This window comes from Procambarus clarkii, chromosome 82 (assembly GCF_040958095.1).
Source record: "Procambarus clarkii isolate CNS0578487 chromosome 82, FALCON_Pclarkii_2.0, whole genome shotgun sequence".
NCBI lineage: Eukaryota > Metazoa > Arthropoda > Malacostraca > Decapoda > Cambaridae > Procambarus > Procambarus clarkii.
The window spans coordinates 3,909,058-3,932,377 of NC_091231.1; the positions used below are offsets into that span (position 1 = coordinate 3,909,058).

At 39.1% G+C, this 23,320-nt stretch overlaps 2 protein-coding genes across 2 annotated transcripts; one reads left to right on the forward strand and one right to left on the reverse strand.

Moving 5' to 3' along the window:
- Positions 1-12,009: 12,009 nt before the first annotated feature.
- Positions 12,010-19,821, forward strand: Etfb (Electron transfer flavoprotein beta subunit). Its single transcript, XM_045752225.2, has 6 exons — positions 12,010-12,168; positions 14,211-14,369; positions 15,889-16,128; positions 16,453-16,593; positions 19,073-19,261; positions 19,697-19,821. The coding sequence occupies exons 1-5, from the start codon at positions 12,115-12,117 to the stop codon at positions 19,241-19,243; spliced, it is 765 nt and encodes a 254-aa protein (XP_045608181.2). The 5' UTR covers positions 12,010-12,114; the 3' UTR covers positions 19,244-19,261; positions 19,697-19,821.
- A 1,250-nt stretch (positions 19,822-21,071) lies between these two features.
- On the reverse strand, positions 21,072-22,794 carry LOC138358298 (tigger transposable element-derived protein 1-like). Its single transcript, XM_069316152.1, has 4 exons — positions 22,576-22,794; positions 21,927-22,463; positions 21,242-21,835; positions 21,072-21,149 (listed from the first exon to the last, which is right to left on the reverse strand). The coding sequence occupies exons 1-4, from the start codon at positions 22,792-22,794 to the stop codon at positions 21,072-21,074; spliced, it is 1,428 nt and encodes a 475-aa protein (XP_069172253.1).
- Positions 22,795-23,320: the final 526 nt, after the last annotated feature.

Sequence of the window (23,320 nt, forward strand, 5' to 3'; positions counted from 1 at the left end):
CCTTTTGGGTTGCTTCATCTTCATCTTAACACATTCATAAAGGAGACATCTCCCGTCATGCAGGGTGCATTCGCACCTCCACAGATCTCCAGTATCAGCTCTTGATACTGGTAATGGCTTAAAAGGGCCACCACTTACGGGCTATTCATGCCCGTGCCACCTTTTGGGTGGCTTAATCTTCATCAATCAATCAATCGACTCCCACTCCCTTTCCACAGCATGCCAAAGCCTTCAGAGGTTGTAATCTCTTCCGACATTGACCCAACAGTCTGTTCATCTCAGCTTCCAAAGCTGAGATGAACTCAGGGTATATCCATGGGTATATCCAACATATATGCCTAAATATTTATATATATTAACTCTCTCTATATTTTTATCGTTTATTTTCAAAACAATGGGGCTCCGACTTCTACATTCAAACTTAGTTTTGTTTTCATTAACCACCAGTCCCATATGGTGACACAGGTTTCCGAAATTGTCCAACACTGTTTGAACCTTTGAAATATCTTTGCCCTGAAACAAAATATCATCGGCATATATGATCGGAGTTACCCCATTTGAGTATCTCTCAGATGCTATCTTATTCATTAGTACATTAAACAGGGTGGGACTCAACACTCCTCCCTGAGGTGTGCCGAGTTCAAAAGACCTCACACCTGACATACAACCTTGATACCACACCTGAGCCTTCCTTTTGTAAAGATAATCCCCTATCCAGCGCAATAATTTCCCTTTAACACCAAGACTAGCTAATTCATATAAAATAACCTCTTTGTTGGCTTTATCAAAAGCTCCTTGTAAATCAATGAAAATTCTATAATAATCATTTTCATTAGCTAGACATTTAATAATACAATCAGAGGTACTTTTTCCTTTGAGGAACCCGAACAAATTACTAGACAGCTGATCACCTATTATATATAAAAGTCTATTTAAAATGATCCTCTCCATCATTTTACAAAAACACGAGGTTAAAGACACAGGTCTATACTCTCCATTGGCTTTAGGGATAGGGATGATCATAGCTTTTTTCCATTTACTGGGAATACTGCCCTCTTTATAACTAATATTAAAGAGGTCTAAAAGTGGGCTTTTCGTCATAGTGGCAAGTTCATTAAGTATTTCATAAGTTACTCCATCCTCCCCAGGTGCGGTAGATTTCCCAACTTTAATCGCCGTTATTAGTTCTTCTCTGGTAATACCTGTGCAAGTGACATCACCACTGTTACCTGCTATAAGTATAAAATCCTTTCTTAGATCTTTCCAAGAATCTAACGACTCTCTCGTTACAGCGGGTAATGAACTAAGTTTGGCAGCTTCCGCCCATTTATTTACGAGGCCATTTGCAATTCCTTGCGGGTTTGGATATGCAACAAAATTGTGCTTTTTACCCCTTATTTTATTTACGTCTTGCCAGATTTCCTTCAAGTTTCTGTTACTCCCAACTTTCTCTGCAAATTCCTGCCAATACTTGCTCCTAATTTCCTTTCTCTGCTCCCCACACAGCCTAGCAACTGCCAGTAAAGCATTCTTCCCTTCCTCAGTCCTACCATTCCTATTCCAATCCCTGTGAGCTCTCCTCATTGTTAATGTCCACCCCTTAAGCATCTTGTCATGTGTATAATTTTCTTTTCTGGGGGGGATGCCTTTTTATACTAGATGGTTTCCGGTTCAATGTTGCATTAAATACATCTATCTCCTTAATTAAATCTTCATAAAATGCTTCTGCCGAAACCGGCTTATAAGTATCATATCAAGACTTAATATGGCCAACAAGACCCCTTAATTCTCCCTCATTAAACTTTAACCTTTTCCTCTGAAGGCAGGCATGCTTTTTATCTAGTTTAAGCTGTATATGTAATGCAAAATGATCACTTAGCATTTCATCCACAGTAAGACAATTCCCCTCTATGCCCTCAGCATTTATTAAACAAGCATAATCTAATCTCCCTCCCCTCAAATGAGTAGGAGAGGGCTCGCCCAGCAGTTGAACATCTTCATGTTCCTGCAAAAACTGGTACCATCTGCAACCATTCCTATTTGCTTTACCCCTTGATCCTAAAGCTGGATGTCTGGCATTAAAATCCCCTACCACAAGTGCACAAGGAGGAGACCAGCAGTAAAGGGACCTCGTCTTGGAGAGTTGCGAAAGACAGGGGCCTTAAGAAGACTTTGATAAAGCCGCCTTCAAACGCCATAGCAACTTCAAATTCATTTGACGTTTTGGAGGACGAGTGCTGTGGAGAGACTGTGGATCGCGCAAAAGGGAAAGCAACGAAGAGAAAGGAAGCGCAGGCCCCTCAGAAAGTAAAGGAAGTACCTAAGCAAACATTAGTTGTGGGAGATTCCCAGATAAGGTATTTGGATAGAACGTTTTGTGCTAGAGATAGGGGGAACAGGTTAAGGGTTTGCTATCCCGGAGCTGGCATTGGTGATATTATAAACAACATGAATGATATTATGGCTGGTAATGGGAACAATCCCATTATTTGCATTAGCGTGGGAGGAAATGATGTTGGTCGAGTCAGGAGTGAGGAACTGATTCAGAGGTATAAAACAGCCATAGAGTTAGTTAGGAGCAAGGGAGGAATCCCGATCATATGTGGCATTCTTCCAAGAAAGGGAGTGGGAAATGAATGGATATCGAGGGCACTTGGTGTCAATTGCCGGCTGGAAAGATATTGCAAATCAAATGCAATATCTTTCATAGACAACTGGGAACACTTCTATGGAAGAAATGAAATGTATGCTCGTGATGGGGGGCATCTATCGAGAGCTGGGGTTGTTGCTGTTGCGAACTCGCTAGAAGAAGTGGTTAGAGGTGTTTGTTTGGGTTTAAACTGTTAGTAGATAGAGGTATGGGAATTGATTTGGAGGAAGGAGGTAATAAAAGTATGTGTTTGTGGGAGAAAGGAATTGGCAAAACGATCAGGGAAAGAGAAGGTCCGCAAAATAACAATTCACTTAGGGTATATTACACTAACAGTAGAAGTCTAAGAAATAAAATTAACGAATTAAATGCTCTTGTCTGCACAGAAAAAATAGATATTATTGCACTTACCGAAACGTGGATGAATGTAGAAAATAGAGAACTATTAGCTGAATATCAAATATATGGATTTAAACTATTTCACACAGATAGATATATTAGACGAGGAGGTGGAGTAGCCATATATGTTAGGGACAATTTGAAATGTAGTCTCAAAGAGGGAATCAAAACAGAGCCACACACAGAAACTATTTGGATTGAATTAAACGAAAAAGCTAATAATATTATAATAGGAGTAATATATAGGCCACCAAATTTAGACAGAATGGAAGCAAAGCATCTATGGGATGAAATATCTAGAGCATCTAGATCTAACAGTATTTATGTCATGGGTGACTTTAATTTTAGCGGAATAAACTGGTTGAACAAAACAGGGAATAGTGAAGCAGAAGATTTTCTAGAATTAATTGACGATTGCTTTCTTACGCAACACATTAAGGAACCAACACGGGAAAATAATATTTTAGATTTAGTGTTAACTAACAGGGAAACGCAAATTAATGACATCGAAATAGGGAGTGAGCTAGGGAGCAGTGATCACAAAGAAATCAGATTTAGCATAGAATGGAATAGACCAGTAGGAGAAAATTCTGTTAAAGTGCCAGATTTTCGAAAAGCTGATTTTAATAGCCTAAGAAATTTTTTGGGTCAAATTGATTGGAAAGGCTTGGGTATGGGGTGTGGGCCGGTCTTGGAGCGAGACATGAACCCAGCGTTAGGTGACTTAAATGGGGATTTCGATGTGGATTCAATATATAACTTATTTAAGAATATTCTAAACAAAGCACAGGAACGTAGTATACCATACAAATTGAATAGATCGTATACTAATGACCCAAAGTGGATAACAAAGAATTTGAAGAACCTTATAGGTAAAAAGAGAGCTTGGTACAAAAGGATTAAAAATGGGGAGGTCACTTTAGAACAGGAATTCGTACAACTGGTTAGAAATGTTAAAAAAGAGATAAGGAAAGCAAAAAGAAACTATGAAGTTCGCATAGCAGGGCAAGCAAAGACAAATCCTAAAGGGTTTTTTCAGTTATATCGTACTAAGACTAGGGAAAGGATAGGTCCATTAAAAACTGAGACAGGTCAAATAACAGATAGTGATGAAGAGATGAGTAGTATTTTTAATAAATATTTTGTATCTGTATTTACTAAAGAGGAACTTAACAATATGCCTTCAGCCGAACAAGTCTATGTGGGTGGGGACGAGGACAGGTTGACGAGTTTAGCAGTTACCAGGGAGGATGTTCTTAAACAAATAGTAAAACTCAAACCAAACAAATCCCCAGGGCCGGATGAAGTGTTTGCTAGGGTGCTTAAAGAATGCAAAGAGGAGCTTTGTGACCCACTGTCAACCATATTTAATAAATCAATAGAGTCAGGCAGAGTGCCAGAGTTTTGGAAAGTTGCTAATGTGATACCAGTTTTTAAGAAAGGAGATAGATCACTTGCGTCTAACTATCGACCAATTAGCCTAACGTCTATTGTGGGAAAGTTACTCGAATCTATAATAGCAAATAAAATTCGTCTTCATCTTGAAAAACATGAATTAATAATTGAGTCGCAACATGGTTTTATAAATGGCCGTTCATGTTTAACAAATTTGTTATCTTTTTATTCTAGCATTGTTGAGGCAGTTGATAGTGGTAAGGATTGCGATGTTGTATACCTTGACTTTAGCAAAGCTTTTGATACAGTGCCACATGAAAGACTGATTAAAAAAATAGAGTCTCATGGTATTGGGGGTGCTATATTAAGCTGGATTAGGGCATGGCTATACCAAAGGAAACAGAGAGTTAGTATAAATGGAATCAAGTCAGAGTGGGAAAATGTTGTAAGTGGAGTGCCTCAAGGCTCTGTCCTGGGACCTCTGTTGTTTATAATATATATAAATGATTTAGATTCAGGTTTGAGTAGCAACATTTGCAAATTTGCCGATGATACGAAAATCGGTAGGGAAATTAATTCGGAGGAGGACTCACTATCACTTCAAGTTGATCTAGATAGGGTTTTGAAATGGTCAAAGGATTGGCAGATGCAGTTTAATGCTGATAAATGTAAAGTTCTGAGGTTAGGTAATGATGATAGAGTTACAAGATACGAGCTAGATGGTGTTGTGATTGCGAAGTCGGATTGCGAAAGGGATCTGGGAGTTATGATTAGTAAGAATTTAAAACAAAAGGATCAATGCATAAATGTTCGTAATAAGGCAAATCGGACACTTGGATTTATTAATCGCAGCGTTAGTAACAAGACACCTGGTGTGGTTCTCAAGCTATATCTTGCTCTAGTTAGGCCCCATTTAGATTATGCAGTTCAGTTTTGGTCACCATATTATAGAATGGATATAAATTCACTTGAACGTGTCCAGCGTAGGATGACTAAGTTAATTCCCCAAATTAGAAATCTTTCATATGAAGAAAGATTAACAAAGCTTAAGTTGCATTCACTGGAAAGGCGAAGAGTTAGGGGTGACATGATAGAGGTTTACAAGTGGATGAATGGACATAACCGGGGGGATATCAATAGGGTATTAAAAGTATCAACACAGGACAGAACACGAAACAATGGATATAAATTGGATAAGTTTAGATTTAGGAAAGACTTGGGTAAATACTGGTTCAGTAACAGGGTTGTTGATTTGTGGAACCAATTGCCGCGTAACATTGTGGAGGTGGGGTCCCTCGATTGTTTCAAGCACGGGTTGGACAAGTATATGAGTGGGATTGGGTGGTTATAGAATAGGAGCTGCCTCGTATGGGCCAATAGGCCTTCTGCAGTTACCTTTGTTCTTATGTTCTTATGTTCTTATGTATCTTCAGAAAAGAAGGAATCTGGCAAGTATCGTAAATCAAGGGAGCTATCAGAGATGTATAGATTAATGAAATTTAACTCTCGGTCCTTTAATTGTATCCGCAAGCTAATACTTTCAATACCTCTATATCTCTGAGGGATTCCAGTTATCTCGGCAGGTATGATACTTTTGACATAACATGAGACCCCCTAGTTCCTCCATCAGCATATAAATGAAAGCCTCTATAGCCATTTAGCCTCAGTATGCTACCATCCCTATCCCCAGTTTCCTGGAGTGCTACTATGTCAATATCCTCTCTAAGAGTATAATAGTGTACATCCACCGCTCTAGTTTTTAATCCATTAATGTTCCAAGATAATATTCTCAATTTACTTTCATCCATGATTAATAATAAAACTACCTTTGCCCTGTCCGTCACATTCCATGAGATACAAGAGTACCTTAGGAAACTTCCTTCCAACACCGTAACATTTTTTCTTTCTCCTCACCTTCACAACTACTACTAACATCGAAGGCAATATTTTTCATATCTATTTTCTTTGTTATTTCTGTAACCCGTTTTACTTTAACCGTTCTTTCACCATTTGTCACAACAGGAGGTTGAACACCGCTAACACTACTAGAAAGTGTATTCTCCTGACTATCCTCTATCATCGTTACCTCATGCACATCATTACTTTCTTCTACGCACGTTTCACTTTCCATTTCACGTCTCGTTTTACTTTCAATTACACGTCCTGTTTCACCACCATTTTCACCCCGTCCACCTTCCATAGCCAATTTTTCCAATGCCTCAATCCTCTTATCTAGTTTTTTTAGATACTCCAAAATTTGATTACCAACCTCAGAGGTGACCATATTGTCCTGAACCTTGTCGTCACAAGGTTTCAGTTTTTCCACTGCATGATGTACTTTCCCTAAGCTCGCCTTTACTTTCTCCGTCCCTTTTTCCCACACATTGATCATAGGGGCTGCCGTTGGCTTCCAACTGTTTCCTCCATGTTCCTCTTGCACAATTTTTCCTTGCTGCGAGGATACATCTATCCTGCTTGTAGGACCCGTTCTAGTCTCTTTCAGATGAGGCTTCATGGGGCATAGAGAGGAACCAGCATTGTGGCTGCCTCGACAGTTGCAACAAAATGGGATGATTTTTTCACTTCTTTCAATCTTGACTCTACACTCTCGCGAGTCGTGATTTTTCCCACAATACCGACACCTGGGGTCAAACTGGCATTTCCATGCCATATGTCCCCAACGTGAACACTTCATGCACAGTATGGGCTCAACGTATTTTGCAACGTTCCTATAGCCTAGTCCTTGCACAAAAATTTTCTCCAGCGCCTCACCCTTTACCAAGGCAACAACCTGGCTTCGTTTGTCACCACGAACACTGTTCCTCTTCGCCCAGACAACATTATCATTGTTAAGAAGAAGACAGTCAGGATCCAAATAAGTTGGAAACTTGAAAACTATGATCTTTGTGTGCAACATACCTTCTTCTGGAGGAACCATCACTACATTCTCAAAACCAACCGTCGTGAGGCGTTCCACGGCCTGTTCAGTCCCAACTGTTATGTAGAGCTGGTGAAGGCCCTCCTTGAAAAGTGGTTCGTATTCCAAACATTGTTTACCTAGACGTACCGTCCACTCTAGCTTTTGGTGGAAATTCAATTGGCATGTTGTAGGGAACAACAGCCTCTTCCTTCTTGTCTTGTCTTGCTTGTCTTGAGTCTTGCTGAGTAGGGTCTCATTCTTTGGTCTCTTTGCAATCTCATCGTCACTCTCACTGTCTCGCTGTCTGTTATTATTTCTCCGTTTCTTTTTGTTCACTACTAGTTCAAACGGTCGATTATCATCTTGTCTGTCCTCCTCACTACCACTTAGGCATACCGCCTCATCCATTTCTTCGACGCTGTCAATAATCGAGAACAAATGCACAATATCCTGTATCACCACGTGCAAAAACGAAGAGTGTGGGGCAATCCTCCACCTCCCACCAATCAGCGGACGCCAAGAGCGCCAACCTAGCGACCGCACACAACCGTGGTCTAGATACAACTGCGTGCCACCTTTTGGGTGGCTTAATCTTCATCAATCAATCCATTTGGTCCACACGGGAAACATCTCCCGTCACGCAGGGTGCAGTCGCACCTCCACAGATCTCCAGTTTCATCTCTTGATACTGGTAATGGCTCAAAAGGGCCATCACTTACGGGCTATTCATGCCCGTGCCACCTTTTTGGTGGCTTAATCTTCATCAATCAATCGTTGTTATCTACGGGAGACGTATCTCCCGTCACGCAGGGTGCATTCGCACCTCCACAGATCTCCAGTATTAGATCTTGATACTGGTAATGGCTTAAGAGGGCCATCACTTACGGGCTATTCATGCCCGTGCCACCTTTTGGGTGGCTTAATCTTCATCAATCAATCAATCGTAGTTATCTGATATGGTCAAGGAGACATCTCCCGTCATGCAGGGTGCAGACGCACCTCCACAGATCTCCAGTATCATCATGATACTGGTAATGGCTCAGAAAGCCCTCCACTTACGGGCTATTCATGCCCGTGCCACCTTTTGGGTGGCTTAATCTTCATCAATTGTGTGGGAGACATCTCCCGTCACGCAGGGTGCAGTCGCACCTCCACAGATCTCCAGTATCATCTATTGATACTGGTAATGGCTCAGAAAGCCCTCCACTTATGGGCTATTCATGCCCGTGCCACCTTTTGGGTGGCTTAATCTTCATTAATTGTGTGGGAGACATCTCCCGTCACGCAGGGTGCAGTCGCACCTCCACAGATCTCCAGTATCATCTATTGATACTGGTAATGGCTCAGAAAGCCCTCCACTTACGGGCTATTCATGTCCGTGCCACCTTTTGGGTGGCTTAATCTTCATCAATCAATCAATCGTAGTTATCTGATATGGTCAAGGAGACATCTCTCGTCACGCAGGGTGCAGTTGCACCTCCACAGATCTCCAGTATCATCTATTGATACCAGTAATGGCTCAAAAGGGCCACCATTTACGGGCTATTCATGCCCGTGCCACCTCTTGGGTGGCTTAATCTTCATCAGTTGAGAGCAGTACGTCCTAACCAGACGTTATATGATGATATCCTGAACAGTTGATAAATAAAAGTAATTGCGGAACTCCAGTTATCTAATACATATCATATATGGTATAAAACCTTATCATAAGCCAAGGGATTTGTAGATCAGTGTTTAAAGGTAATTCGGAAGTAATAATGATACAGCTGATGCCATCTGTCGGCAGAAGAGAACACTATCAACTGGCTGGTCAATAGTAGCCATAAGATACAGCTTACGCCATCTGTTGACATCAAATTACACTTATAACAAATTACCCTGCAAAATACAACTAACGCCATCTCGTTTTTTTCCAACGCACTATAAATAGCCAAACAGCAACCCATAAGGTGGGTTGTTGTGCTCGGGTAAGAGGTTCCAAGCTCCGCCCACAAATGGTATGGGGTGCATAATAAATGGCATATCATTGGCAGATATTCTTTGTTGACATTCACACAACAGCCAATCACAGGAAGGGATCAGCTAAAGGCTCCATCCACTTAATAAATCATATTTATTCAGCACACCATCCTTGCTTATGACATTCTGCTTCAACTTTAATCTACCTAAAAAGTGAAATGTTAAGTATTTAAAAGTATTAATATAGTGATAATTAAATACTGCAGGATGTAACGAGTGTTACAGAAACATGGGCTGGCTACCTAACTTGTGACGTCATCAGTGGGAGTTGCCTTGACACAAATAATGATACACTGCTCTGCCCTCTTATTAGAGTAAATTATTCAGTTAGATGGAGATTTCTGTCAGGTGCAAAACAGAAATTGTTGTTCTTTTTCACAACAACCTTGTTGCTATGCACAAGGACCTATTTCTTTGTTTAAATTTTATTCATAAAAGAGTGTTGGTATTCCCAGCAACAGCCAATCACAGGAAGGTATAAAGCTCGGCCTCCTTATGGACTCAGCACATCGCTCTAGCTCGTGGCTCTCTGTTTCATCTCTTGTATATACAAACTATGACTTGTCGATTACTGTTATAATTAATAATATGAGATATAAATGTTTTTACACAAAAGGGCTAAATTCTGCCATTAAATGGACTTTGTCTGGTATACATACAAACATACACCAATTTATTACCATTCATTCAGTATTAATTTCAAATGTAATGTATACTGTCTAGTTTTTTCCTCTCGCCATTACTTGGTGCAATATTTGAAAGTTGTCTATTTATTTATCGATCTATGTATTATCTTGTATTTATATTTACAAGTTTCTGTGCTTGGAAGAAAACTCTGCATTGAATTAATTTATTAAATAATATTATTTAGTATTAATTAATATTTACAATTATTTTTAGCTTAGTTACTTTCATGTAACTCGCAATCGTACATTCTTAACTTTAATAGCCCAAATTAGCACATCTTGCTTTTAAATTAGCCCAAAAAGTAGCAAGTAGCGAAATTAAAAAATTGGGAGCGCGGGACTCTCAAAAGTAGTTCAATTCGCTATTTGTAGCCCAATCTGGCAACACTGGCTTGCGGTAATTAGACGGACCGCTGTGCAATATATAAACCGGCTATCGATCGTAGTTGTCTTACGGGCTATTAATGCCCGTGCCACCTTTTGGGTGACTTAATCTTCATCAATCAATCAATCGTAGTTGTCCGGACGGGAGTCATCTCCCGTCACGCAAGGTGCAGTCGCACCTCCACAGATCTCCAGTATCATCTATTAATACTGGTGATGGCTCAAAAGGGCCACCACTTACCAGCTATTCATGCCCGTGCCACCTTTTGGGTGGCTTAATCTTCATCAATTGTGTGGGAGACATCTCCCGTCACGCAGGGTGCACCTCCACAGATCTCCAGTATCATCTCATGTTACTGGTAATGGCTCATAAGGGCCACCACTTACGGGCTATTCATGCCCGTGCCACCTCTTGGGTGGCTTAATCTTTATCAATCAATCAATCGTAGTTATCCGATGGGAGACATCTCCCGTCACGCAGGGTGCAGTCGCACCTCCACAGATCTCAGTATCATCTATTGATACTGGTAATGGCTCAGAAAGGCCTCCACTTACGGGCTATTCATGCCCGTGCCACCTTTTGGGTGGCTTAATCTTCATCAATCAATCAATCGTAGTTATCTGATATGGTCAAGGAGACATCTCCCGTCATGCAGGGTGCAGACGCACCTCCACAGATCTCCAGTATCATCTATTGATACTAGTAATGGCTGGCTCAAAAGGGTCACCACTTACTGGCTATTCATGCCCACTTAATCTTCATCAGTCAATCGATCAGTATAGCCTTCACACTGTCTTAGAAAACTTCCCTCTTGGAATGCTCAGAAGAATCATTCATCCTCATCATGCATAGCTTGATGTAAATTAGACTCCAATTCCATATATATCTGCCCCTGGAGAAAATTGACTTTGGTTACGAATGTTCAACACTTCTGGCAAGTAACAGACAAAACTTGATTGATTAATACTAAATATTAGGCGCTTACCTATAATAGTTATCATTTTATACAAGTATAACTATCACATAATAAATATAAAAGGAGTTTATCCAAAAACTGACAGAAGTGTTGTGTTTTGTGCGTTGTATCGTGTTTGTGGGCATTCAGGTGTGTTGTGTTTACGCTGGCGGGTGGCGTCCTTACCAACTCCGGATTATGTCTATTACATCACTAAAGTTCATTTAATAACTATATGCTTGTTAAGTAGAAGATTTTAATTGTTAATAGCATTATATTGTCGTTTTAATATGTAACACGTACACATATGCGAAACGTCCGAAGTGGTAAAAATATTAGTGTGCGATGTTGTCAATGTAGAGAGTGTCTTGTATCCGAACCGATGCCCTCCGAAAGTTATAAACGATTCGACCAGTGCTCGGCTTGTCGAGCTTCGGACATGTGGCTGGTTGGCCATTATTATTATTATATATTATTATCTTGTACCATCTGATTACTCGCATTAACTTATTAGCAAATTCTACTGTCTCATTTTGGTTATATTATTGCCTTGGAAGACGAGAACAGCAAGGGACAGAAGCCAGCCCTTAACGTGTATACGAAAGAGTTTTGTACGAGTAGAGTCGACCCCGGTGTGGTGACGGAGGGTGACGCCACTATTATTATATACAGCTGGGCGAGCCTCGCCTCTTCTCCCCTTCTATAATGTCTCTCCGGGTGCTGGTAGGCTGTAAGAGAGTCATTGATTATGCCGTCAAGGTGAGCCACAACACGTTTGCTTCTTGCATACCTCATTTATGGCCATTATTGTGTATTTAGTGGTGAAGAGTGAGGTTGGTGACCGGGCCGCCGACGGTGGTCACTGATGCTCTTCACTCTAAAGATCTCTCTCACTCTTACTATTACATTAGTTTGTTAATTAACAAACTTAAGCATACGCAGTAATGTGCTGTTCCCCCAATTCTATATGAAAGATTACGCAGGTTAGATCAGAAACTAGCTGTAAGTTCATCTAATCTTCCCGTCTCACAGGATGGTTAGTCATACATGGAGTCCAGGGAGATAATACTTCACTCATTACAAAAACAAATCAACTCTGACTAAAAGTCTGGAGAGAACATGAAATGTAAGACTGATCTATTAGCCTTCACTAGCAAAATCTGGGTACAGGCTCTCTTACTAACTCTGATATCATCACATGCTCTACAGTATTCTTATACTGGCATAGCACTCTACCTTGATTTGATAATTACTTCGTTAAATTTAATATATTTCTGATTTACTGATGTGGTAAACATCGATTAGTTGTTTTCTAGATAGTAGCCCTCGGGTAATAATAATAGAAATTAATAGATAAATATATATATATGTGTGTATATCACGAAAATAAACACGTGATTAAAAATGTGACAATGTCAGACCACGGAGGAAAAATGAAACGGGAATTTCCTTAAGTACTTTCGTATATTAATACATCTTCAGAAGGACTCCTTCTGAAGATGTATTAATATACGAAAGTACTTAAGGAAATTCCTGTTGAATTTTTCCTCCGTGGTCTGACATTGTCAAATATATATATATAAATATTAGATATAAATAATAGATAAAATACCAGTATATGCACTAAAAATACTCCAAATTTTGACTATTTAAAATTAAATCATTAGATAAATTAAGTTGTTAGGTTATCCTACATTTCCAGAGGGTAAGTATTTTGTGAACCGGAGTAGACAAGATCTTTATATAAACAGCACGGTGGTGGTCACAATATTTAGTATTGGGATTAAACCTGCCACCTCCATAGTCATTTAATAAAAATAACAAAAATTAAACATGACCAAGGCAGTTTACCAACATAATTTAAAACCTTTCAAACCCAAAACCACAGGGATCTCGTAGTGCAGTTGGCTTCATTCTCGACTCAAGATCGGGGCTCCCCAGTTCTATTCCTGGGCGGGACAGAAATGTTGGGCACATTTTCTTTCACCCAGTTCACCTAACAGTAAATAAATACCCCGGGAGTTAACCATGTGTTGTGCAGTTACATCCTGGAGGTCAGAAGTTTACATCTTGGGGGGGGGGGGGGGGGAGGAAGCCCCATACAAGCCTAAATTATATTCCTGAACCAAGTTAACTTATGCCAGAAATGGTTGAAAACCAATAAGGTTTTACTCTTTGGCTGCAAAATCATTTTCTTGGCCTTATTCCTACTGACAGCCTAAAAATACTTGGAGAAATCAAATTTTAAATTAGATTTTTGCATTTATTACATGTCTATTAAGAACATTTTATGGTCTTTTCAGCTGTGCAATTAAAAAGTCACATAGTCTCTGTACAGAACAAAAATTATTACTTTTTAAATACTGTTCAATACAGTATTTTTCATGAATAAGTCAGTTAATGTAGTCATTATCACAATTTTATCTGAAAATGTGTTACCTGCAGTAAGTTATATTGGTCCATTGTCATGTTGCACCATACAATACTAAAAATGCAAGTTTGACTTATAATGATGTACAACTGTTTATACCAGCTATAATTCATAATGTAATTATTATTTCAGTAGTATTTCATTGTAAGGTATGTTTTACCTGAGCATACGTAATTAGAGTTCTCCAAAAGTAATGCTCCTTCCCTCTCCCACTTCAAGACATTTTGAGCATACAGTATAAGAAGTATAACAATGCATTTGACTTTGAATGTTTATCAGATAAGCTAATGTTGCTGATAATTTCTTTGGTTCACATTAGTAATGTGTTTTTGTGTTAAACTTTGCTAAAGAATGTATTTTTTAATTGCAGGTTCGTATAAGGCCCGATAAGCTGGGCGTGGTTACAGATGGTGTGAAGCACTCTATGAATCCTTTTGATGAAATTGCCATTGAGGAAGCAGTTCGTCTAAAGGAAAAGAAAATAGCCCAAGAAGTAATTGCTGTATCATGTGGGCCAACTCAGGCACAAGCAAGTAACCTTAGTTTTTGTTGTAAATTATAGGATGATTTTACATATTTACTATGTACTGTATGTGTAATTAGGATTTAAATTATTTGAAAATGGTGGATAAATTTATTTCATTAGAACTAAATGTGTTTATTATTTTGCAATTTTTGTAATAAATTGCATCTTGAAGAATTGCTAATTTATATTTATTTTTACCATGTGATATATTATCCTTATTATTACCTCTTCTCTCACTTTCATTGTGTGAAGAGGCATTTGACAAAAGAATATAGAAGCATACTATAAGAATATAAAATTTTGTGCAGGATACCTATTCATTCAAATTGTTTGTTGCACTTGACAGCATTATGAAAAATCAGCACCACTGCACTACAGCAAACATTCACAGCAGTTCTCTGACCGAAATGTCATCACTTTATTTTCAAATGTGTGGATTAGGTGTCTAAAGCTCTTATGTATGGTTACAAAACAACTTCCTTTTGTTAGTCAGTAATGTAGCTTGATAAGTACAGTACTGTACTGTATTAAAGTATTTATAAAGCACAGTACAGTACTGTAATGTACATATATATTGAGGGACTTTTGGGATAATTTTTTGAGGAGGATCAAGCCCATAGTTATTGGCTGTGGGGCTGCTACCTAGTTATTACCCGTCTCCCACTACCTGCTCATCAATACTTCGCATCCAAATCTCCCCACCATCACACCACACAAACTATGTGCCCACCCCAGCTGTAGCTCATAACCCACAACCTCCCACATCCCAACACACCACATGATTATCCAACTGCCATCAACCATGCACCCACGTGACCCATACCAAACTACCAACTATTCACTCACCCCCAATCACCTACCTCACCTAACCCCAATCACCACTACAACCAACAATATGGCCACACCAACCACCTGAACCGTAGCCCCCACCAAAACCTATCCAGTCCGAACCCTCGCCCACCTATGTCGCCTATCCATCCCACAAACTCTCACACCAACATTACTCACTCGTGCTGCCTAACCACCCCACTCACCACATTCTCTCTCCCTCTTTTTGTAAATATATGTTCAGAGGGGACGGGTGACATTTATTTTAAGAATAATTAATAATACAAAAAGTATTGTTTGTATTGTGAGAGTTGGCTGGCAGAAGAACAAGAATACCTTCCTTGACTGACTGTGATTGAAACATAGATCTAGTTACTTGTTTTTTTTCTCTCGAGCAATCCTTTCACATATTTATTCTCACCATACAATATTTTTCTTGCCTAATTTTCCCCTCCATTGCTTAGTATCTTCAGGAACCACATCAACTGCTCTTGCTACTTCATCTTGCTAAAAACATTTCCTCATTTTTATTTGTTTGTATAACGCCCACCAGCTTACCAGTCTTAGCCAAACATTACTTGCATTCAATGTCATAGCCATCTGGTCAAAGTCTTTTATTAAAAAAAAACTACTATTATCATTTCATAATAATCAACCACTTTTCTTATTTTAAAGTTCTAATTTTTTTTTATAGGAAACCATTCGCACTGCATTGGCCATGGGTGCAGATCGAGGCATTCATGTAGAAATACCTGCAAAAGAGATGGAGAAGCTGGAGCCCCTTCATGTGTCTAAGATTCTTGCTAAACTAGCAGAGAAAGAACAAGCAGGACTGGTGATATTAGGCAAGCAAGCTATTGATGATGATTCAAATGCCACTGCCCAGATGACAGCATCAATCCTCAATTGGCCACAAGCCACTTTTGCATCAAAGGTTAGAGTAATGTACAGTATTATATTGAACACATTTAGCATGGTACATATCTGTTTATAGTCTGATTTTGATTATGTGTGCATTTACACAAGTTGAAACCATATTTGCAGCTTCACAGTAAATTTAATTCTTCATTGAAGTTTGTATAATTTCAAAATTAAATTAATTAAAGGCAATTAAATGTTTTGGGAACCTATGGTGGTATTGTATTGCTTTGACACATTATCATATGACCACAAACACTTTCAGCAATTGACTGTCAATTATTATTATGTACAGTATTGTGACTTATATGATGCTAATTAATTTAAATGAATGTTGCAGATAGAGAAGGAAGATGATTTTCTAAATGTAGTTCGTGAGGTTGATGGGGGTCTTGAAACAATCAAAGTAAAACTACCAGCTGTTGTTTCAGCTGATCTTCGTCTCAATGAACCTCGATATGCTACATTACCAAACATTATGGTAAGTACAGTACTATATATCACTTTATTATGGGAAATTTATTAAACTGTAGTTACTATAAAGCATAGATGCTTAACACAAGTTGTAAACAAAGGCAACGAGTGTGGACCTATATTTCATAGACATGATTAGTTCCATATCTCAGCATATGAGTGGAAGTTTTGATTTTTAAATGAATGGGAAGTATCATTTAGTTTAACAGTAGTTATTATTAGGGGTAAATGCTATTGCTAAAGAAAAGAAAATTAAATGTAGTACTGTAAAGGAGAAGAGCTAGAGGTGCCTTGTAGGTTTTGTAATAGGTAAAAATAAGTTTAATAAGGACATATATTAACCCTCAATCTGGAATGTATAAGTGAATAAAGTGGAAAATAAAAATCACAAGACCATGATGAATCTGTGAATAATTATTGAGGTCATATGACCTCTATTTATTCAAATAAAAAAATTTCTGGAAATCAAAACTAAATGTAAAATAATAAATTACAAATTGTAGCAGAGATGAAGATGGAAAAGCCAGTTATGAATAGAAAATGTAATAACCATCACTACATGACCATGCTTGATGAGGTTCTGAGAGTTCTTCTACTCCCCAAGCCTGGCCCGAGGACAGGCTGTGTGTGTGTGTGTGTGTGTGTATGTCGGTGGGGGAAGGGTGGGGGCAAAGAAAAGTCATCTGTAGTTTCATGGTAATGCTTCCATAGTAGAATAAGGTTGGTTGATCAACTTATAGGGAGTTACTTAAATAGTGTTGTAGGTTTTATTATATACTGTTCAATTAAAATACAATGGGGCCTCGACTTACGATGATAATCTGTTCCCAGAGACGGATTGTAAGTCGAAATATCGTAAGTCGAAGCGATTTTTCCCATAAGAAATAAAGGGAATTAATTAATCCGTTCCCCACCCTCCAAAATATTAACATACAAATACATTTTATACTGAATACATTGTTTTTTCTAACTACAATACAGTACCAAAGTGTCTCTTACCTTTATGGAGGGCTCTTGATGGTGTATGGAAGATGGTGATGAGGGGGGAGGAAGAGAGTTGTTACTGTTTGGAAGGGGAGTCCCTTTCCATTATCACATCAGGCAGAGATGTTTTCTCTGGGGTACTCTTCTCTCCTACGTTTTGCCTGAATACCACTAGGACCTGGTTGTGGTTCAGTGCTTGTTTGTCTTGCTACAAATATGTCAAGAAACATTTGTTTTTCCCTACATTTTAACATTTGTCTGTAATGATGCATCAGTGTCATTGAATAGGTTAAGGCAACGACCTACTGCAGCTTGATTTGGGCGAGTCGTTTCAGCAAAGGTTTGCAATTCTTCCCATGCTGCACACATTTTCTTAATTGTTGAGGAAGAGACATTCTGTACTCTTGTTTCTGCTCTATGGTCATCCTTACATGGGTTTTCATATGTTGAGCCTTACCACTGACTCTTCTGGGACTCTTGGCATGATATATAATAATTACTTTAATGTTCAAAATGCAAAAAATCGCCACAAAAGTGGAATTTCTTGTAGGTGCGATCGTCACTAAGTGGGCAGTTATAGTAAACCGAGGCAGGTCGGCCGCGTGACTGGGAACCACGCGCTCGGTCGACCCGAACGTGTACCAACAAATATCGGAAGTCAACGACACCATCGGATGTCGAGTCGCATTTTTCGATGAAATTTACATCGTAACTCGAAATTATCGTAAGTAGGGGCAATCGTATGTCGAGGTGCCACTGTACTGAATATTGTTAGCTGAAATATAAGATTTTTGATGAGAGTAAACAAGGAATGAGATCAGTAATTGTAATACTTGCAAGAAATTAAGTTTAAGGCAAATTTGTTATGAGGTTTGCATTGAATTTTTGCTTTAAAGGAAGTATCATCCCTGATCTATTAACCATATGTCAAATACCCATCAAGGCTGAGGCATGGATAATGTGCTTGATAGGTGACTGTAACTAAAATGGCAATATTTTTTTATTGTTCTTTTGTTTAATTAAAACGAATGCAGCACGAATAATCTGTCGGAAAAACATTTAAAAAAATGCCAAAAAAAATTGCCTGTCAATATTTCATATTCATTTATATATTTATTTTTCCAATTAGGCCCTGAAAAATAATGTTTAATTTCCTAAGCCCTCGGTCCCATATAAATACTGTAATTATAATTGATTGGTGAATTTAACCTATTTTATTCCTACAATTTTGATGTATACAGTAAAAGGGAAGGGAACTATCAGAGGAAATCGCCAAGCCATTAGACTATCTAGCACTAGGAAGAGGGTTAGGATACGGATTTGGGATGGGACGGAGGGTAAGGAATGGTGCCCAACCACTTGGACGGTCGGGGATTGAATGCCGACCTCCATGAAGCGAGACCGTCGCTCTACCGTCCTGCCAAAGTGGTTGTTAGGCAAGACATTCTATACAGTAGAATGTATATTATTTCTATTCTAACTTATGTGTTGTGCTTGTACAGAAAGCAAAGAAGAAGAAAATTGAGAAAATGAAACCTGCAGACCTGGGTGTGGACACAACTCCCCATTTTGACATTATTGAAGTCTCTGACCCACCTGCAAGAGAGGCTGGTATTAAGGTTGAAGATGTGGACACACTCATTAGTAAACTTAAGGAAGCCGGGCGCATTTAATGACTTTCTTTAGAATGGGTAAGATGAAAGAGCAGCTCTCCTTTAACAGACAGCTTAATTTACGAGAGATTTGCATGTTCAGAATTTGCATAATTGAGTATATATTAAGATAAGTTGATCTTGTTTAAGAGTAAAGGTTAGAGCAACTTCAGTATTTATTGATGATACATAGTGTTTGCAGAAAAACAATAAAATGTAAACAAATTATAGACGAGTTGAACTTTACCTTACGTTGTCCTGTTCTGCATTTTATCAAAATTTGTTTAGTTTTCAAAGATAGTTTCAGAATTCTTTTTGACTTGTCAAATACTTAACACTGTACAATACTGGTATATTACTGTTTTTATACATAAACCCAAAATTTGAGAGGATTCTGATTAACCTCAGTTACTTGTACCTGTTCTGGTGCACTAGTATATATCTTGCATTATTTTTTTCTGTTGCTTTTTTCAGACTGGTCGTTGCGATTCCTCTTGTACAGGAATTTCTTTGAGTGCAGTTTTTATATAAATCTTATATTTTGTTGGGTTCATTTTATAGTCTGTACATAATTGTGATATAAATTTTTTTAAATGTTCCATTAGTATTTTATTTACCCAGATAATAACAGAAGCGTAGTTGTAACCTGCTACTCTTTTATTACAGTATTTTGTCTTTTCTATTTCCCATTAAGCATCAGTAAAAAATGTAGAACTCGCATATACAGTCTGTATACGTGGTTATACAGTAGTAAGGGATAAAGATACATATACTGTATCTGCTTATACAATATATATGAAGTGACCAATATTGTCATCAATCCTATTATTCTCATGGGGCAGAGGGAGACGCCTGCCAGGATTCGATAGTGTGGAAAAGAATGGCAGAAAAAAAAAAAAGAGGGCATTCAATATTTTAACATTGTTTAACTGAATTTGTTATATTTCTCTTTACCCTTCATACTTCATACTCGAATGGTTACTCCAGAATGTCTTCAAAATTCTGTGCTCTTAGTCCCAAAACTGCTAAGCTACTTTGGAGCTACATCATATTGCACATGGAAAAAAATATTGAAAACCCACAAGATTAATCACATATAGCAATTTGAGTACTTTACAGGAATAAATTACAGATAGTGAATGGAGCAGTGTATGAGTTAGCTTTTGCCCCTTGAGCAAAAACTTACTTTTATATATTCTTTCTTTAAAAAGTTGGACAATTATATTGGTAGGGAGCAGTAAATATATACAAAAATGTATCCCCTTCCTACTACAGTATTATTTCTTATTAACATGAAATCATTTTTGAAAATAACAGGATTACATTTTATAATGTCTTACTAAGTGCAGTGAGCATAAGAAAAAACTGAGACTTAATATTATAAAATCTTCAAGCTATTGTATGAACACATTGTATGTTTGAATGCCAATGTGTGTAAACAATCTGCTAGACCAGCATGGAATCTAACCAAAGTACAGTGGAACCTCTATTAACGAGTTTAATCAGTTCTGGCACCAAGCTCGTTACCTGGAAAACTCGTCTTTGGAAACAAATTTCCCCATTTAAAATAAAGGAAATAAATTTAATCCGTTCCACTCCCAAAAACATCCATACTTGTATGACATTTTTTAATGTCAATATAATACTGCACATGTAATTATAAATGTTTTGTTGTACTGTTTTAACATTTACTTTACCTTATGAAGAGTCGTTGCTGGCTTGAGGGAGATGATGGGTAGGTGGGAAGGAGGAGAGGGGTTATGGTGTGGAAGGAGAATCCACCTCTGAGTCAGGTGGGCTCTCTCTTCTTGGGATTTTCACCCCACTGGGACCGGGTTGTGGTTCACTATCACTGGCTCTTCGTTTCTCTACTTTTGGAAAGAACTTTTCTATTGACAATTGCTTTTGTCTTTGTTTTAGGATGTCCCTAAAACGAGACAGTAAATTGTCATTAAACATGTTCACACATCGGGTTGTCACTGCTTGATCAGGGTGATGTTTTTCTAAGAATGCGGTCACCTTTTCAAACATTCCTAACACTTCCCTGATCTCACTTGAAGAGGCAGCAGCATCCTCCCGTACCTCCTCCTCCCCTGATGAGAACTCTTGTGCCTCCTCTTGATTAATCTCCTTCTGAAGTTCCAGGAGTTCCTGAGTGGTCAGTTCCTCACTGTGCTCCTCCACTAACTCCTGCACATCAGCAGCATCCAACTCCAGACCCAAAGTTTGCCCCAGAGCAACAATATCATCCACTAGATGCACTTCTGGGTCTTCCACAGGTGCAGGACCGAAACCTTCAAAGTCTCGCTCAGGGACACCCTCAGGCCACAGGTTACGCCATGTAGAGTTAAGGGTCCTCCTTGTCACTCCTTCCCAGGCCTTATCGATCAAATGTAAGGCACCCAGGATATTGAAGTGGTTCTTCCAGAATTCTTTGAGGGTCAGCCCTGTATTGTCGGTCACATCAACACACCTCTCCAACAAGGCCTTCATGTAGAGTTTCTTAAAGTTTGCAATTACTTTCTGGTCCATAGGTTGGAGGAGTGGAGTGGTATTGGGAGGAAGGAACTTGATGGTGATGAACTGATTTTCAGGATACAATTCATCTCGCATCTGTGGAGGATGTGCAGGAGCATTATCAAGCACAAGCAAGGCCTTGAGTGGCAACTGTTTCTCTTCAAGATGTTTCTCTTTGGCCCCTCACTGAGGGGCCAAAAACATCATTGATCCATTCAGTGAAGAATATCCGCGTGACCCAGGATTTCTTATTGGACCTCCACATCACATTCAGTTGTGCCTTATACACTTTACATCCCTTGAACACGCGTGGATTTTCTGAGTGGTAGACTAGCAGCGGCTTGACCTTGCAATCGCCACTTGCATTGGCGCAGAGGACGAGAGTAAGCCGATCCTTCATCGGTTTGTGGCCAGGCAAAGATTGTTCCTCCTGTGTGATGTAGGTCCTCTTCGTCATTTTCTTCCAAAACAGGCCAGTCTCGTAACAATTAAAAACTTGTTGGGGCAAGAACTCCTTTTCAGCAACAAATTCCTGGAACTCTGGTACAAATTTCTCAGCAGCAGCTTTATCAGAGCTGGCAGCCTCCCCATGTCGCACAACACTGTGGATACCGCTTCTCTTCCTAAATTTCTCAAACCATCCACGGCTTGCCTTAAATATCTCCTCCTCTTCAGTCGACGCACCTGGTGTCTTCCTGACAAGGTCCACATACAACTTCTTGGCCTTTACACAGACAAGAGCTTGAGACACTATCGCCATGCAATTGCCTTTCATTCATCCAGGCTAGCAGTAGCTTTTCAACCTCTTCTAGGATTTGTGGATGTTTCTTGTTAACCTTGGTAACTCCTTTAGCCACCTCAAGCGTCTTAAATTGTTCCTTCCTCTTCAGAATGGTACAAATCGTTGATGAGGTTCTGCCATACTCCCTGACGAGATCAACCACGCGCACACCACGCTCGTGCTTTGCTATTATTTCCTTCTTCACTTCAACAGTAATTGTCGCTTTCTTCCCTTTGCCAACACTGTCTTTGGCAACCAGCTTCTTTGACGACATCGTGCGTTACAAATTGCAGTCACCAAACCACAAAAAAACAGAGAAAAGCGCAAATAAATCCAGAGGGATGCTTGTCGTGTGAGATACAACAACAACACTGGCGTCGGAGGCGTCCGAGAATTTGCGAGAACCCGCGAGACGCTAGGAAGCGCCATGTGGTTTCACTCGTTAATAGAGGCGAGCTCGTCAATAGAGACAAATTTGCTGCGAGTGGCTTGCTCGTTACTGGAAAAACTCTTTAATAGAGCCACTCGTTAATAGAGGTTCCACTGTACTCGCTTGTGAGGCAGACTATCTGCTTCCCGAGCAAGACCACATAATGAATGGACTGTCTGCTTACGTATACTTAAATCCATCCCACTCTGGGAAACCTTACTATTATCACCCACTCTTACATTCTTACATCAGTATGTAGTGCTTTGACCATAGCATAAATGTATAGAGAATATTTCATAATGAGAAATACAGGAATAGTATTTTTATAGAATTTTCATCAAGATTCCTGGTATCCAGCATTGCTCACATG

Coding starts and splice junctions, on each gene's coding strand:
- Etfb (XM_045752225.2), top strand. CDS start 12,115: ATGTCTCTCCGGGTGCTGGTAGGCTGTAAGAGAGTCATTGATTATGCC. Junction 14,370..15,888: donor GTGGGCCAACTCAGGCACAA/GCAAGTAACCTT, acceptor TTTTTTTTATAG/GAAACCATTCGCACTGCATT. Junction 16,594..19,072: donor CTACATTACCAAACATTATG/GTAAGTACAGTA, acceptor GTGCTTGTACAG/AAAGCAAAGAAGAAGAAAAT.
- LOC138358298 (XM_069316152.1), bottom strand. CDS start 22,794: ATGTCGTCAAAGAAGCTGGTTGCCAAAGACAGTGTTGGCAAAGGGAAG. Junction 22,464..22,575: donor TGGCTAAAGGAGTTACCAAG/GTTAACAAGAAA, acceptor GTCTGTGTAAAG/GCCAAGAAGTTGTATGTGGA. Junction 21,150..21,241: donor TGTTAGGAATGTTTGAAAAG/GTGACCGCATTC, acceptor GTCTCGTTTTAG/GGACATCCTAAAACAAAGAC.